Source organism: Epinephelus moara, chromosome 5 (assembly GCF_006386435.1).
Source record: "Epinephelus moara isolate mb chromosome 5, YSFRI_EMoa_1.0, whole genome shotgun sequence".
NCBI lineage: Eukaryota > Metazoa > Chordata > Actinopteri > Perciformes > Serranidae > Epinephelus > Epinephelus moara.
This window is the reverse complement of record NC_065510.1, coordinates 44079000-44095984: the sequence shown is the minus strand read 5'-3', so window position 1 is coordinate 44095984 and position 16985 is coordinate 44079000. Positions and strand designations below refer to the sequence as shown.

Below are 16985 nucleotides of genomic sequence, written 5' to 3'. Positions count from 1 at the left end.
TTAAGTGTGAAAATCCAAAAGAAGGTGAGGAGACACAAAACAGGGCAAGAAAGTCGAAGGAGAAAAGAACAGCAAGAGAGAAAGAGGAACATGTGGAAATAAGAGTGTGAGGTGAGAAAAGAAAGAAGGGTTATAAAGGTTAGTTTAATGTTAGGTCATGTGCCAGGGAGAGAAAAAATACTGGTGAGAAATTATGTGCAAGACACAGATCAACCACAGTGCTTTAACAAGACATGCATCAACATGCTGTCTATGGGTGTGTGTGAGAGCAGGTCCGTTCACACGCTAATATTTCCAGCAGGTAGAGAGTATGTTGCTCTGTGTATCATCCTTAAATCTACAACCTCAAATTAAACGCTTTGACAAATGTGTCAAATCAGACATGTCAATGTGTTTTACACAAGTAATTAAAGTAAGTGCAGCCTTCAATACAAAAAGGCTTTGTATTTGCCATACAATGATTTATTTGTGAGAGCCTGTCACAATATCAACACTGACCTGCCAAATTTTTAGTTTCCTTTTTTTCACCATTTAAAAAGGGTTAACTCTGATATTATTGTAGCTCCTCACACAGCGTATTGATTCACAAAGCCCTGCCTTGATCTGCTCTCTCTCCCTCTCTGTTTATCACAAGCCAGTAGGGCACCCCGCCGTCCGCCTGCACACACAGTAACAGGGCTAACTGTTAGCATCATACGGCTAACATTCACCTGGAAGGCAGTGGCTCCAGGGACAGTCCTTCAGCGCTGCATCTATCCAGTGTAATGACAGCTACAGAAAGGGATCAGACCCCCAGCAAAATCATGGTGTCTTCCTCTAAAACTGTGAAAAACGTCCACACTGGGGACAACATGTTTGGCTCTCTAGTTAGCATGCTGTGCCTCCTCTTCCTCTTCTCTGTGTTTATAGGCAGTATAGCAGCTGTGGCAGTTAAGTCAATGACAGCAATTTGGCTTTGTATTATCGGCTCTGTTGGCTATAATTTTATTATTGGAAGGACAATAACATAAATTCCCATTTATCGGCTGATAATCCTGGCCCTATATATTTTGTGCATCCCTACTCAAAAGGTGTGTTGTACATAATTAACCAGTTTCACTTTTCCAACCATTGACATCTTTTCAGCTAGGTGATGATGTGTTATCAATCCAATCTGAAAAACATTTTTCTACTTTGTGATGGCACAGACTCCACACTGACATCTCCTGAATGAACTGGGAGTATTCACAGAGATGATGCAGAGGCAAACAGCATGTGCAGATGATAGGATAACAGAAAGTAACATCCTGCAAAGGACTGGTTTACAGCAAGTAAGTCTTAAACACACTTTTGAAAATCATAATCTTGTCTCTACTATTAGTCTCACACATTCTAATTTTCTAGAAAGCTCTGAACTTATACTCAGGTTCGTAAAGGGTGAAAGGAAGTATGTAGTAGAGTTTATGTTAGGAGGGAGAGAGTTAAGAGGGTTATGTGTGTGGGAAGGGTGTGGTATGAGCGGGTGTGTGCGTGCCAATTTTTACCTGTACTGCATCTTTGTCAGCAGGTTCGAGTGTGTTATCCAGAGTGTTCCTTCTCCCTCTCTGGTCCAGTGTGGAGTATGCATCTGAAGAGGAAAAACATATGTTAAACAAGGTGTGTGTGTGTGTGTGTGTGTGTGTGTGTGTGTGTGTGTGTGTGTGTTTCTGTTGACACACTTACCTGGTCCCAAGTCATTCATTGGAATCATTTCCCGGTCCTCTTTGCCCCCTGCATGTTAAAGACACAAAAACAATGGGCATGAATATGTAATGTTAAAGGTTTTTGTTCCCACAGAGAGACAGTGTTAACAGCCACACCATCAGCTGCCAAAGATAGAACAGTGTGTGTGTACGCGTGTGAGTGTTTGTGGGAGTGTCAAGTGTCAGATATGAGCCAGCTAGTATTTGCAAATATAGAATTTATGTAACTTTGCTGTGTAAAAAGTGGGGTTTCAGGTCCTTAATGTCAGTGCCAACGAGCTTTTGAATCTATTTAAGAGATATTTTAACATAAATGCTGGGACTGACAACCCTGGCTGAGATTATCTAAAATGCTCCACTGTTGTAAACCCTTAAAGGTCTTGCACACCAAGCAGGTCAAGGCAAACCTGCAAGAATTAAAGGCTCTCTTAGTCTTCCTAAGCTTGGAAGGTTTTTGTCACATACAGCAAACATCTCCTCACGATCCGCTAGCTACATGTGCTCTGAATACGCTGTGAAAAAGTCCGGTCTCTGTAGGCAGCCCAGGCTCTGCAAATGGCACCATAAACACTTCACTTCTGTTCATGTTCAACAATGTTATCAAACACAACGGAGCTAGCTCGCCTTTTAGCCTCATTGTAGCCTGTAGCTCTAACTGCCTCTCTGGGCACCGAGTTCACGTGTGTGCGCTTGCGCGAGACCGTGAGACATGGGCACCGCATTCATGTGTGTGTGCTTGCTTTCGCTGGTCTCGCGCTGGCTGGTTGGTGCAGCCTGGACCAAAGTGTTTTTGTTGCCATTTGCAGAGACCAGACTTTTTCACAGCATATTCAGAGCACATGTAGCTAGCGGATCGTGAGGAGATGTTTGCTGTATGTGACAAAAACTTTTCAAGCTCAGGAAGACTTAGAGAGCCTTGAACTGAAACTTCTCCAAAGACTCCAAAGTCTGCAAACAGCCTATTATCATATTAACAACTTATTAACTTCAACACATAGAAACACAGCGTACTATGTTGTAAGGAGTGATGATTCAGCGAAACTGCCACAGTTACATTTGTAGAATTTGAAGCAGAGTAAAGTGATAGTGAAGTACTGGACTTATGTTGCTAAAAAACATATTCACTACCCTACCTAAAGGGCTGCTAATCAAATCAACCTTTCAAATTTAATAAGCCTTCAAAGGAATCAGAACTGGACCTGTGTGCACAGTGAAATGATAAGTCAGACATAGATGAATCTGTGTTGGATTGGGGTTTTTTTAGGTACCATGCCTTAGAGAATTAAACAGTAACACAAAAATGCAAATTAATGAATAATTGATAAAAGTTTAACTCTAAGCAGTAGTTTGTATGCTGCATTACAAACACAAAAGCAAGAGGTAATTTTTTGTGTTTGCAGTTACTGTTAAAAAAATAATGTAGTGAAAATACTACTAATTCAAACAATATTTAAACTGGACATGACACCTAAAAACAGGAGACACTTGCTTCCAGCAGTACACTTTACATGGTGCAACAATAAGTGTATTTGTGTTGAGTGCCCCAGAGGTGATTTTGTGTAGGCCAACATGTCAGTTAACGTCACCCTGGGTTCCTTCGTCAAAAAACCTATGGGATTTTTCCATTGGATTTTAGATTATTGCAGAAAAAAGGTCTGTGACATACAAAAGTTTATGATACTTAAACATTTTGTTCAGCATGGTCATCTTCACACTTGAACACCAAGTTCATGATTACTGAAGCCTAAATGCAATCACCAGAAGTAAAACGCTAACGTTGAGCTCTCAAACAAACTACACTACGGTTACATGAGCTAACTTCATCACCATAACAAGACTGTAAAGCCGTGTGCAGCACAGCATACAATGTGATGATGCTCCGTCGTCTCATTTAGCCTCTTAGCAACTGCCTTTCTGAACCTTCAAAATTCACAGTGGGGGAATTACTGACGTATTTTATGTTGTAGAAGCAAACGTCAAAGTCTCTTAAGCTTATGTTAACCACAGACCTTGTTTTAGGCATCTCACCAAAAACCCATTTAAATATCCATTGAGAGACAAGGGAACCAGGAGTGGTAAATACTCACTCCTGTCCGAGTTTTAGGACTCATTCCTGGGGTACTCTCTTGAACCATTCAGGACAAGGCTTCAGATTTAGTACGCAGTACAAACCCAACAATACGTTTACATATCCTAATACATTTGGAAAATACATTCTACTCCAGTGAGACCCACTGGGAGGCACGCCACGCTAACTTAGCTTGCTGCAAGATAGTAACACCATAACCTGACCAGAAACAGAAGGCCCCCTGATAACCCACAGGATCTGGTGTTTAGAGCCACTCTAATTTTGCTGTGAATTACGAGGGTGATGGTGAGACAAAGTGGTGGATAAAAACACAACGGTATGTCGCGTCTTCTACATGACAGTAAGTTACATTGGTGGGAACACTTCAAACATGTCAACTCATTTATACCAACGTCACCCTATTGTGTCAATAAGTGAAACTAGACAAAAACAAGGAGCAACAGACACACACTACAAGCCAGTGTTATCCTCACAGCATGAAGGCAGCCACTGATTCAAACACAACTGAAGAAATCACTGCAATGATTGGTATACTTATAACCGCAGATATGAAACCCTTCTCTGTAGTGGAAAACGCAGGCTTTATTAACAATGCTTAATGTAATTAATTGCTGTTACAACAATCCCTTACAAGCCCATTTCAGCCGAACGATAATCCCTGCTTCATACAAAAAACAAAAGCTCAAATTATGTTAGTTTTAATACATAAAAAAAAAAACAAGGACATTTTTCTTTAATTTCAGAAAAAGATTTGTTTCTTTGTATTTACTACTACTGCTACCAGTACTATTACATTTTATATTTTGTAAAGAGCCTTTTTTGTTTTATACGCTGCTATGAAGACACCTCAAAAGATTGGTCACTCAGATATAGCTCCTTCATTGTTCAAAGTAAAAAGTGTCATACTTTGTTATTTTTTATAAATTAAAAATTTAAAAATAATCAGGGAAATTTCTACTATTTGCTTTATTATGGAAAACGTACCGAGCCATGACACCAATGCATTGTGTTGAACCGAACTGGGAATTCTGTGAACTGTTACACCCCTAATGTGTTTCCATTTTGCTTCCTGACCTTTGTCTATGAGTGGCAGAGTGCTGTCCTCATATCCTCCATTGGCCCTCGTGTTGCTGCTAGGAGGGTTTAGGTTGACCATGAAGTCAGTCTTCTTCCAGCCGTCCTTCTCTAAAGTGCGCCGCAGCTCCTTGTAGCCCCACACTGTCTGCAGCACCAGGCCAGCCCCACGCACCTCCCGCTCAGAACGATTACTGGTGATCCGAGTAAACAGGGCAGTCAGAGAGTTAAAAAGAGGACAGGACAGGCCATATAAGGCATGCATAATGCAGGCAAGTAATTCAAAACTGCAGGTTCAACAACAAACATGTAGACATGGACAGAAAAGAACCTTAGAAATCATCCCTTACCCATCCTTGTTAATGAGCACCAGTCTCTCGATTCCCTGTGAGGCCCTGAGGGTCTTGGCTGCATCCAGGCTGGAGCCCAACACCTCATGGAGTGTGCTCAATACTGACACCACCGTCTCTTCTGACAGCGCTCGCACCGGCTGACTCTGACCACCGCCAGGTAGGTTGGCCACCAGGTGAGGCACTGCATGTTTACCTGACAACACACAAGTACAGACAGAGTGTTTAAAATCAAAACGCACTTAAGATGGATGCTATCCTGTTGATACAAGAAATCCTTGTGACAGTAGGACTAGCTCGGTCACACAGAGTGCTCCAAGTCTCACCTAGCAGATCTCTGTTGCGTGCATCAATGGCAAGGTTGCGGAGGGCTCCAGACATGGCGCGGACAACGCGATCGTTGCCGTGGGCCAGTAGCTCAGTCATCATGGGTAGACCCTTCTCCTGGCGCAGCAAGGCACGGATGTATCTCCCATACTAGACACACATTTGTTTTCACATTCAAATCAGGGGACCAAATACTCTACCTTTCATATAATGTTGTGCACATTTGCAGTAATTTTGTGATACCGCCCAGTCAAAATGTTGAACAGCAAATGCCAAAGGTGCTCCCCTGAAGAGACATGTAACTGCTTTACAAGTGCCCTCTGCCACTATTGTGTACAAACAAACATTAAATGGTCAATTTTAGGGATGGGTATTGTTAAGATCTTATCAATACTACTATGCTTATCGATACTCCTTATCGATTCGGTATTTTATCAATACTCATATCAGTTCTTTTTCAGTTCTTTTGGTTGTCTTGGTTCCTTTGTCAAAAAACTAATGGGATTTTTCCACTGGATTTTGGATCATTGCTGAAAATAAGCTCCATGGCAAAAAATAACAGTTTGAGTCTTACAGATTTTGTTTAGGAAAGTAATCTTCAATTCAACTGGCTGAACATTGGGCTATAAACAAACTACACCATGGTCGCATGACTTAATATCACCACCACAACGAGGCTGTACCGCCGTGGTTAGTGTGATGATGTTCTGTAGTCTCATTTAGCCACCTATTTACAACCTACTTTTTTAAGACATACAAAAGCTTCAAAATCCACAAGTGGGGTATTTGCTGACCTATTTTATGTCATAGAACAAAACGTGAAAGTCTCTTAAGCTTGTGTTAACCACAGACCTTATTTCAGGCATCTTAACCAAAAACCCATTGACTTTGAGATGAGGGAACCAGGAGTGTAAAAATGCCAACTCATTTTTGGGTTTTAGAACATATTCCTGCACCACTCTATGGAGACGCAAACCCAGACACACAGGGTCAAACTAAGTCAAGCGGAGTCAAGCCAAGGCAGTATATGTATGGAAAAAAGCCATACGTGCGCTGTGCAGCTCTCTCTTCAGCTAACAATAATATTGGCTAATATTGTTTTTCTTCAAGATACATCATCAGTAGGGGGAATTTCAATATCAACCAACTCTACTTGCAAGCTCCGTGAGCTGTAACAGTTACGTATAGGTCTATGTTCATGTTTATTCAGATTCCCACAATCAAAGACAACAACCACTGTGTTTACTCAGCACAGTGATTGTTGGTGAAATGGTACAAAATAACAATGGAAAGCAGTTCTTACAGTCCAGCGCCCGGCACACAGGTTCTGAACAGCTCCAGCGGAGGCTTCCAGCACAGTGGGGTTCTTGGACTCCTTTAGCAGAGAAGTGTAGATGCGGACCACCTCTGGCTGGTACAACAGCTCATAGCCTACGGCAAAGAGAGGAGACAGAGGAAGAGAGTGGGGAAGAGGGAAGGAGGAGGAGGAGGCGAACCATGGAGAAGAATGTGCAAATGGCAGGAGTGATTGATGGGAATATGCAGAAGAAACATGGGAGATGAAGAGGTGAGGAAGATGCACAAATGGAGGTTAAAGATGGTTTAAGAGGGACAAGAATAAATGTTTTGAAAAATGCATTTTTTTTCAGTTTGTGCTGTACTGTATGATACGTTTAGTAAAAGTGTTACCTTTAGCAGGTGTGGTCCTCTTTGGAATGTCTATTACGTCTGCAGCTGCATCCTCCTCTTTCTTACCTGGAATCAAACATGGCAGCCTTAGAAACACAAAGAAACTAAATATGGTACACTGATTTTAGAGAACTAGTTCTACTGTTAGTATATTTGTTCTAGTTTTGTTAAACATACAGTATGCTATGACCAAAAACTGAGATGCATGTGGCATGCATGTTAGTGATGAGACAGTAACACTGACCTTTTAGCTCAGCTACTCTATCACTACTACAATAACAACGACAACGACAGGCAGCAGAAGCAAAGTGCAGTCATACAGAGGCAAAAAGCTTACCTTTGGAAAACCACTCATCTGTAGCCCAGCACAAAATGGGAGAGAAGGATAGAGGAGGGAGGAGAAGAAGGAGGGGTGAAGAGGGAGAAGAGAAAGTCAGAACAGGAGGAAGAGAGAGCATTTACAGTAAGAGGAAAGCAGCCATAACTGAGCCACCAAGTTAACACCTGCTTAGATCCCAATAGCACTGCTGCCACCACACACAAATCAGCAACATGACATGCCAAGTATAAAGGCCAAATAAAGCAAATCAAAGAACACAGCAGCTCATGTAACCATTCTATATACACATTGTAACTGCTCTGTACAGTATCACTTTGAGAATTTGCAGCTATAATAAAGGGCTGGGCGATACGGCTTGCTATACTAATAATTATTGTTATAATAGTTACAATTATTGTTAGAATTAAATAAATCAAAATAAAAGCAGAACTACTAGTGCTTTTATTCTGAAGCACCCCGCTCATCTTGGGCAGAAAGTTTTGATGTTTTTGCTGTGAGCTTGAAGTTTTCAGTCAACAGTCAGATGTCAGTCGCAGGAGAGCTGCATGGTCACAAAATGCAACTAAATATAGTAGTGGTCTGGATCTGGTTGCTTTAATCGCGATGTTCATGATATAGTCATTTTACATATCCCATGTGGAACAAGCTGCAATACATAGAGTATATTCTATGTATCATCCACACCTACTATGATATGTTTCTATGCAAAACACCTAGAAATTATAAATATATAGAAAAGCATTTATCTAACCAATAAGCTGATACTCAGTGCACAACATCAGTGATCCCAGACATTTCTTGTATGCTCCCCAAGAAGAGAGATCACAAGTATGTCTGTCTTGCATAGCAGCTAGTCAGCTACACTGATGATCGTATTTTTCATACAGTAACTGAATCATTCTGTCTTTTATACCTTAATGTGAAATCTAGTCTGATGTCATGTAAAATTCTGATTAAAGCAAAGCTGAGCTGTTTTCCTGTACAGGTTGCTGTTAAAGAGAATCGATCACAATCGATCATTATCTTTGTGTATTGTTAGCATGGACAGTCAACGCCTTTATGAAGTGATTACATTGTTTCTACATAGCCCCAATGTATCCAAGTAAAAAGAAAATTAACAAAGAACAAAGAAAACGACCAGGGAGGACATATAGCATATGAGTTATTCATATGAGTGTTGACAGATGTTCACCTCAAAATGATTTTAGAAAATAGTAAAAGCCACCGAACAGCAGAAAGGTGGTGTGTGGCTGAAAAAAACAACAAATCAATACTCTCAGTGAAACACAAACAGAGAGCCGCAGCAGAGAGGATGAGCTTTCTCGCAGTCGGGAAAATTGTTAACATTCCTGTGCGGGTAGTATTGTTTGTGCAAGTGTGTGCGTGTCTGTGCGCGTGTTTTGGTTTAGACTACTGTCAACAGTGACATCATCGCAACTGTTCCTCTTACGGACAGAGCAAATAGAGCCCATGTCTCTGTCTCTCCCTCTCTGACACAGACCTTTGCTCTTGCGGGAGCTGAAGCAGCCGCTCTTCTGGCTAGAGGGGGCGGGGCCCTGGTTGATGGGCACGGCCTCCTGGTAGCGCTCACAGCCGGGGATTTCACGATGCACCTGATAGGACAAGTTCCTCAGCAGACACACGCTGTTCTCTATCAACTGCAAAGATGGAGGGAAAACGGTGGGATGGAGACAAGATATGAGAGGATAAAAAAGAAGAAAATAAGAAAATAAAAACTCTCCCTGCAAAGTTTCTCACTGTAAGGTTTCGTTTTTTAGTTGCTTCAGTTTCATGGTCCTGGTGCTTTTTATTTCTTTTTCCTCCTTTTATTGAACAACTAATTTACAAAAAAAGGTAGGTTGAACATAGTATTAAAAATCCGTATGTGTCTGAGTGGTAAATAAAAATCTGTCTCGCATAAAACAATTTAAAAAAAACAACTAAAGTACACACATTTGAAACAATAAGCCTAAATACATAGAATTGGTCTACAATTTAAATTAAAGGTTCATACATGTAAGCTCTCTTTGTAAAGGCTTAAGCAGTTATTTTACAAAATTTGAAATTCATATATTTCAGAGATTTTCAATATAACTGAAATTCATTACAAAATGCAATAAAAATGGTCAGTCCATACAGTTTCTTGCACAATCTTACAGTTTCTCATTGTAAGTGCATCTCTCACCCTCTTGCTTTAACTCATGAATAAATTACAACCATCTCAACCACCAACAGTTTGATAAGAGATTCGGGTGTGTTACAGCCAAACTACATGGGGAGCGGTTGCCTCACATCACATAGATGGAGCGGATTGGGGTTTTTCACCTGCTACACAGACTCTGTCTTTGCAGTGTGTGGCTGCTGCCAGAGTCACTGTGTGCATATTGAGTTTTGTCAAGTAATAATGCAGTTTTTTATGCAGGGTTTGGACGTGTACACTATAGTAAGTAGTACTGAACTAATCAACTAGATCGTTTTAACTATAGAATGCGCTGATTTGATCGATTTATTTGAATGTGAAATGTAAAAACACACACAAGGTTGCTCTGCTGCTTCACACTGCCTTTGGTACAATGAGGTATTCATTTTTATTATTGGTAAACAGACTGTACTTGTTTTTTTACACAGTTCTATGTAGTTTTTACCTGTTGGGGGGCTGCAGAGCCACGCATAGAGAAGAAAAAACAGACCAGCCAAGTAAAAGTAACGTTCAAGCAGGCAAGTGCTGTTTTCGTGAACAGTGCAGCGGCTTAGATTGAGGATAATGGACACGCTCTGCTGCAGCACGACCGTGTCCCATGTACTTTTGGCCATTATGCTAATGTAAATAGATTGCAATAGACCTGTAAATAGACTGATGAGTAAAATTGGTGCAGATCCCCCTAATGTCAAAAAAATCAGAGGTACACTTACCTTATTGTCGACATCTTTACAATCAATCTGGGACTGGACAATGTACATGAGCGAATCAACCAATCCTGTGCACTCCCTCAGCTTCCTCCTTGCCTCACTTCGCTCTGAGCTCACATTTCTTAAGACAAGTGGAAAGTTGAGAAGAGGAGAAACGTAAATGTAAAACAAAACATGGATTAGCAGTTTGAAATGTTGAAGAAATAATTGAGGCACATAAGAGGTTAAAGGGGACAGGAAAGAGTCAATTTTAGTGACTACAAAAGGATTCCAGCACACAACGCTTGAAAACGCCCCCCAGGAGTGGTTTGAATGAAGCTCCTGTTAAATCTACTGGTTTACAAAGAGAGTACAGTTTGGTGAGATCAAGTTACAGCTCTGGACCAATATCTTTAACTGCTCTCTTACTCAGTCCTACTTACAGACTGAATTAATGGAAATGTGCAAACTAAGACAAGTTCGTTCTTTATTCGCTGATGTAGAAGGCATGTAAAGAAAGGAACATGAGGAATAAAACTCTGTGGAATGATATTCAGCCTTGGTCTTTTGTGCTGGCCTGTTTGTCTCAGTGACACACACGCCCTCTCAAACAATACCAGGACACATTCCCTTCCACAGCATGGGGCACCGATTTCACTTCACTTCACAATTCAGTAAGTTTATTTACACTTTGCAGTCGGCAAACAATCAGAATCTAAACTGCAGACTAAGGCCACATCCACACTAATACGTTTTCATTTTTAAACAGTGTTTTTAACTGAAAACAATCTCCGTACATACAAGCATTTTAGCACTGTTTCAGAAAATCTCTGTTGCTACTGAGAGTGTGTTTACCCACTGCAGTTATCTTTCTCCTCATTAGTACAAGTCAGCTCCACCTAATGCTAGGGCTGGGCGATTTAACGGCTATGTACGATATATCAATATATTTTCAAGCAAGATATACATTTAGACAACACTGTATATCGATACAGCGATATATTCTCCAGCAACAATTCTTAGAGCCCTAGCCTGACTTGCACCTCCCTGCACGTCCCGGCGTCACAGACCTCCTATTTTTGTAAGCTGAACCCATTTCCCTCAGTGGAAATGAAGCTCTTATTTACTTTTATTTTAGAGATAAGAAACAATAAATTATGAAGAAAGCCCCCGCAAAATAGCATTTTAAGTTTTGTGTGTGTGATTTATCCTGGCTTCATATGAGAAGTGGAAATCTCCACTCTTCGCTAGGCTAAATTATACAATGTAAAATGAGATAAGCTTGTGCTAATAACGTTAGCACATTATATTTGTTTGGAAAATGTGTTTAGTATAAGACAGTTGTTTTGTTAGTGAACCTAGTGAGTTGTAATGGAACCGAACTTTGTAACGTTACCTTTGTTAAATGCTGCTGTTGTCCCTGGCTTCATAAGAGTAGAGGAAATCCACGCTAGACGCTAGGCTAACTTAAACAATGAAAAATGCCACCGGCTTGTGCTAATAACATTAGTATGTTGTATTTGTTGGGAAAATGTGTCCAGCAAAAGACAAATACTTTGTCTGTAAATGCTGCAAGTTTTAATGAAGCTGATTTGTGTACTTGTGTTTGAAATTGTCAATATAAAGCCACATTTAATGTGTGTTTTGAATGAACTACACTTTACAACACTTCCGCTGCAGACTAGTGTTTTGGAGGTGTAACTGTTGTGCAGCTGCATATTTTCAAACAGTGGAATAAAATCCCTGTCTTTGCATTTTATTTTGATCACAATCTGTGTTTATAAAACTGCTTGGGACATTTCAAATGTGGCTTTGACCTGCAACTGAAAACATGTTGCCCATTTCGTACAAAATACCGATATATATATCGTGTATCACCAGTCAGCCTGTGAATACCAAGATATGAGTTTTTGTCCATATCGCCCAGCCCTACCTAATGCCCAATTCTAAATATTTTGAGAGCTTATGTTTTTTTGTAGAAAATTCCAGGGAGAATAACCTGGTGCAGCCAGTGTACTGCTTTCAGTCCATTCATGTAAAGTGGTACAGTTAATTCAATGTACAGGCAATCTACATTACCATTACAAATTCGCCGTGGACATTAATCATTTATCTATGAAAAACTACATCTGCATGTTAATGTGTTAGGAAGGGGCCTCACTGTGTCACACAACCCATGTCACACTTTTTTTGCTTCCAATTGTCAATTAGACTATAAGAAACTGCTGATCAGTGCCCAGTATGATGTTAAATCATTCTGTTGGCATCTATATAAAATGACAAATATACTTTTTTTTTTTTTTTTTAAATAAAACATAGCAAAATCTTTTACTCAAGTGTCTGCTCATTTAGTGTACTAAGATGATACTGTTTGTACCATTTCTGCAAATGCCAAACTTTCTAAATCTTCAAGGTTACCAAGTTATTCACACATACTTTTCTAGATGTGCAAATGAACACTGTGATTACCGTGTGGTCACGGGAATGCATAGATAACAGACTCGCAGGCCACAGCATACTGTTTACACTGTAAAAGTCAATGCCCCACTGTCTTCTGCCTGTAAACTCTGAAATTCCCCTCTTCACCCTCTCCTCACACGCAGCTACTGTGAGGCAGCGCTTCTCTTTCCCTTAGCCAGATTTGTCATTAATAAAATAACTGACTTTTCACCCTTAAGTCTTTTAGTGAGCACTATATAAAATTAAATAAGGTATCCTGTTTACATGCTATGCTAGTAGTTGAGTAAAGGCGTCTGACGTGCACATTACACTTTAGAATATAATGGACCTGCATGGAGTGCTTGATGCTTATTGACTTACTGTACTTCTTTCTACTGAAAGGGTAGCTATATAAAAAAATACTTTTATTGCAGTTATTGTGTGGATATTATCCAAACATAGGAGGAGCAATCAGAGGCAGAAATTTTAATGCCATCTATTAAAACTGAATATGAATGGTTTGTTAAAATGAACTTAGCTTCTTTCCTCTGTCTTCATTTAGACCACTTCCCTATGTTTTCCTTTCTTCTGCTCTGTTAACTCGTCACTGCTCCTTTCCTTTCTCATACATCCCACTGCTCTGCCAGTCTGTTGAGCTGGCATGTTCCCCTCTTCCTCTCTTGTCTGCATCAATCCTCCCACATTCCATCCCCTTCATATCATCAGTATCAGTCAACCAGCTCTGATCAGCTCTTGCTTTTGTACCTCAGGCAGCCTGCTGTGTTTGTGAGGGCCGTCTCCCACTCAAGATGCCTCGGCTTGCAGTTCTCCTCCCCTCCTCCTGCTCCGTTGCTCCCTCTCTCCCAGCCAGAATGGGGCACCATTACCTCATCAGAAAGAGCGTGCAATGCATGGTCCACAATCTCCATTTTCACAGAGTCATGAGATGACAGGTTCCACAGTGTACCTGGGAAAAATGCAAAATGGACTTACATTTATATAGCACCTTTGAAGTTTTCTGACCACTCAAAGTGCTTGTCACATTCACCCATCCCATTCACACACACTTTGATAAACTGGTAGGCGAGGACACCATGAAAGGCGCCACCTGCTACTCAGTCAAACATTCACATACACTCACACACTGATGGCACAGCCATTGGGAGTAATTTAGGATATTAAGGATATTTCAACAGGCGGACTGGAGGAGCCAGGGATTGAACCACTGACCCCTTGATTAGTGAATGACCCGCTTCATCTGCTGAGCCACAGCAAAAATGAAACAAATGCAACTAGAATTACCGCCCAATGGTTGTATGCCTCCATGCACAAGTCAAGTTTCTCTTCCAGTTTACATCCATGTCTGTGAAAACATGGATTCTTCACATCCATTGTCCCCCCAGCAGCACAGAAGAGCTATACAATCAGCACAGTTTCAGGTGGACGTCCAAGATTAGTGTCACCAATTCAGTATCTGATCAAATGTCTCCCCCTCTGTTCCTGAGATATGACACTGAATAATGGCCAGAAAAGTGTTTTTGCAGAACATTATGATGTTACAGTGAAGGTGACCTTTGACCATTTAGGTATAAAATGTTATTACTACATCATTATATCCTATTTGACATTTGTGTTGTGCCATAATTAGCGTATGAATTCTTGAGTTATGGTCAAAAAAATGTTTCTTGAGGTCACACTGACTTTGACCTTGTAAATCTTGGTGGTCAAAGTGAATGTTTGTAAGGGCTTGAGATATCGCATTCACGAGAATGACAGTTGAAAGTAGGGATGCAAGGGCAGACCGACGGACAACCCAAAAACATAATACCTCCGGCTACAGCTATCGCCGGCACGGAGGCATAAAAATGCATTTGTAATGCAAAGGCATGTAATTATGCAGCCTACTTTCAACCTTACCAAATGTCACCTTAAACACAGGCCTATCGAAAATAATAGACTTGCAGCGATTTATCGGCAGTGCTCGGAATCAGGCTGGTTTTCACGTGATCGGCCATGACCTGCGACCGGCTGGTCAGTCTAAAATATGCCAATTTAAAACGGCGGTCAAATTCCCCGCGCTGCATGATTGACATCATGTTAACATCAGCAGCGCACACACACACGCACATGTGCAACTCATGGCTTGGGCGATGTGAGGAAGTGAAACACGGGCAGCTTCTCACCTTAAATCATTCATGCACACACATCAAAAGGGAGACGAGAAAGTTAATTGTCCGTTTTAAACTTAACAGCGGAGCTCTCACTGCTGCACTGTGCTGCTTGAAACTGACGAGGCACGTGTCCGCATGCCGAAGATGCGCGTGTCCGCGCGCTTACTGACGGGCGCATCCTGAAGACCTGTGTGAATTTTCCACAGGAGATATTTTTACTTTTTTGTATATTCAAGAAATTACCCACAAATGCTCTACACCAAGAATTATTTCATTTATCTATGTTTTTATTTATGTATGCCTTTTTTACTTATTTATTTTAATACTGTACCTGAAGTTATATTTGAGCAAAAAGGAAAATGTTTCTTAACCTGTGTCACTGTTTTTGTTTGTTTGAGATGATTATTGAAAAGCTGGTGGTATCTTGGTTAAAATGTTCTATTAAAGCAAAGATAGAAAATATTGCAATATCTTGTGTGCTTTAATGTGGTTTGAAATAAATGAAATCGGAATCGGCCATCCAAACTAGTGCTGCACGATTAATCTAATCGCAATCGCGATGTCAGGCTGTGCGATCACATAACCGCATAAAAGGCTGCCATTTGCGATTTAATGTAAGTAAATGTTAACGTGTGTGCCTGTGAACGTGACTGCCTCTCCTGTAGTGTGTGGAGTTTGTTGACATTACGCCCACAAGCTATCCTGGTGTGTGCAGCACGTATGGTCAGGTGACCAGCCGGCATGCAGCTGTGACCAACATAAATGCTGAAGGGGAGCATGAGCACGACCATGAACAGGCTGAGTTGGTGCCGAAAAAAACGCAACGTCTATTAAATGGCGATACATTGGATTCAGGTACGGCAACATTAAACGGAAAGACGTGCTGTGTAAAAGTTTAAAAGTTAAAGTCGCCACATCCCGCGGCAACACAACCAATCTATATCAGCACTTGAGACAGCACAGAGAAAAGTACAAGGCATGCATGCGACAGAAAGCCAAGCCCGTGTATTGTTAAAGACAATGAGACAACTGAAAGCCGCCAGAGCCTCGTAAAACAACAACAAAGCATAGTTACACAAACATCTCTAAGTGTCACGGAGAAATCATGGACTCCATAACAAACTATATAATAACAAATTAAAAATTGAGCAATTTTGCTCTGTTTTGGTCCACTTGACATGCTGTAGGTACAGTGTCGCGCTGCGCTGCTGTGCAAACAGCGTGTTTGACTGTGCTCAGTCTGTTGATGGTCATTTAGACACTGTCTGTCCATAAAATAACTCTGTCAGGTCAGGTCAGTGTCCCCCTAATATAATGTAGGGGAAACACTGAATCAAGCAAGAAGACTAATGATGCCATTTATGTATTATACTTTAATCACAAATCGCAATATTGTCCACTCAAATCGCAATCGCACATTTTTATCAAATCATGCAGCACTAATCCAAACACTCTGCAAATTGGAAATCGGTACTAGCCCAAAAAATTGTAATCGGTGCAAGTCTAGAAAATAAACAGATGAATGTAAACAAAATGTTCACACAACTTGAATACAATAAGAAGCTGTAGAAACAGGAATATCCAAATATTACAAGTAAGGCTAAGGCTATAAATAAATGTGGTTATTTTCATAGCCTGTGTCTTTATGATATGTTTTATGGATGTACCAAACTTACCAGACGAACATTCGTTTACCTTGTTCACTCGTCCCTGAATTTCACAATCTGTGCATCCCTAATATGTTTGCATTTTCAATATGTTATAGAATATAGAGTGACAATGTTTTTTGTCTCATCATGAACAAACTACTAAAAATAATTAATTTAATTTAAATAATTAATTAATTAATTAAGAGTATTGCAAGACTGTTTGTGCTGCTTCTTTTGAGCTGAACAG

General features: G+C 40.6%; 1 protein-coding gene and 1 long non-coding RNA gene across 8 annotated transcripts in view; one reads left to right on the top strand and one right to left on the bottom strand.

The window, feature by feature from the left end:
• LOC126390157 (uncharacterized) overlaps window positions 1-16985 on the top strand; it is a 698278-nt gene that overhangs the window by 494054 nt on the left and 187239 nt on the right. The window lies entirely within an intron of this gene.
• The window catches only part of ctnnd1 (catenin (cadherin-associated protein), delta 1), a 42587-nt gene that overhangs the window by 2800 nt on the left and 22802 nt on the right, over window positions 1-16985 (bottom strand). For 6 of the 7 annotated variants that reach the window (XM_050044249.1, XM_050044247.1, XM_050044244.1 and 3 more), the window contains 11 exons: window positions 13684-13885; window positions 10504-10621; window positions 9092-9248; window positions 7588-7605; window positions 7251-7316; window positions 6865-6992; window positions 5561-5711; window positions 5235-5430; window positions 4885-5078; window positions 1702-1749; window positions 1524-1606 (listed from right to left, as the gene is read on the bottom strand). In XM_050044249.1, the coding sequence (XP_049900206.1) occupies window positions 1524-1606; window positions 1702-1749; window positions 4885-5078; window positions 5235-5430; window positions 5561-5711; window positions 6865-6992; window positions 7251-7316; window positions 7588-7605; window positions 9092-9248; window positions 10504-10621; window positions 13684-13885 (1361 nt within the window). The remainder of the gene's footprint in view (window positions 1-1523; window positions 1607-1701; window positions 1750-4884; window positions 5079-5234; window positions 5431-5560; window positions 5712-6864; window positions 6993-7250; window positions 7317-7587; window positions 7606-9091; window positions 9249-10503; window positions 10622-13683; window positions 13886-16985) is intronic. The other variant, XM_050044246.1, reaches the window with a different exon arrangement.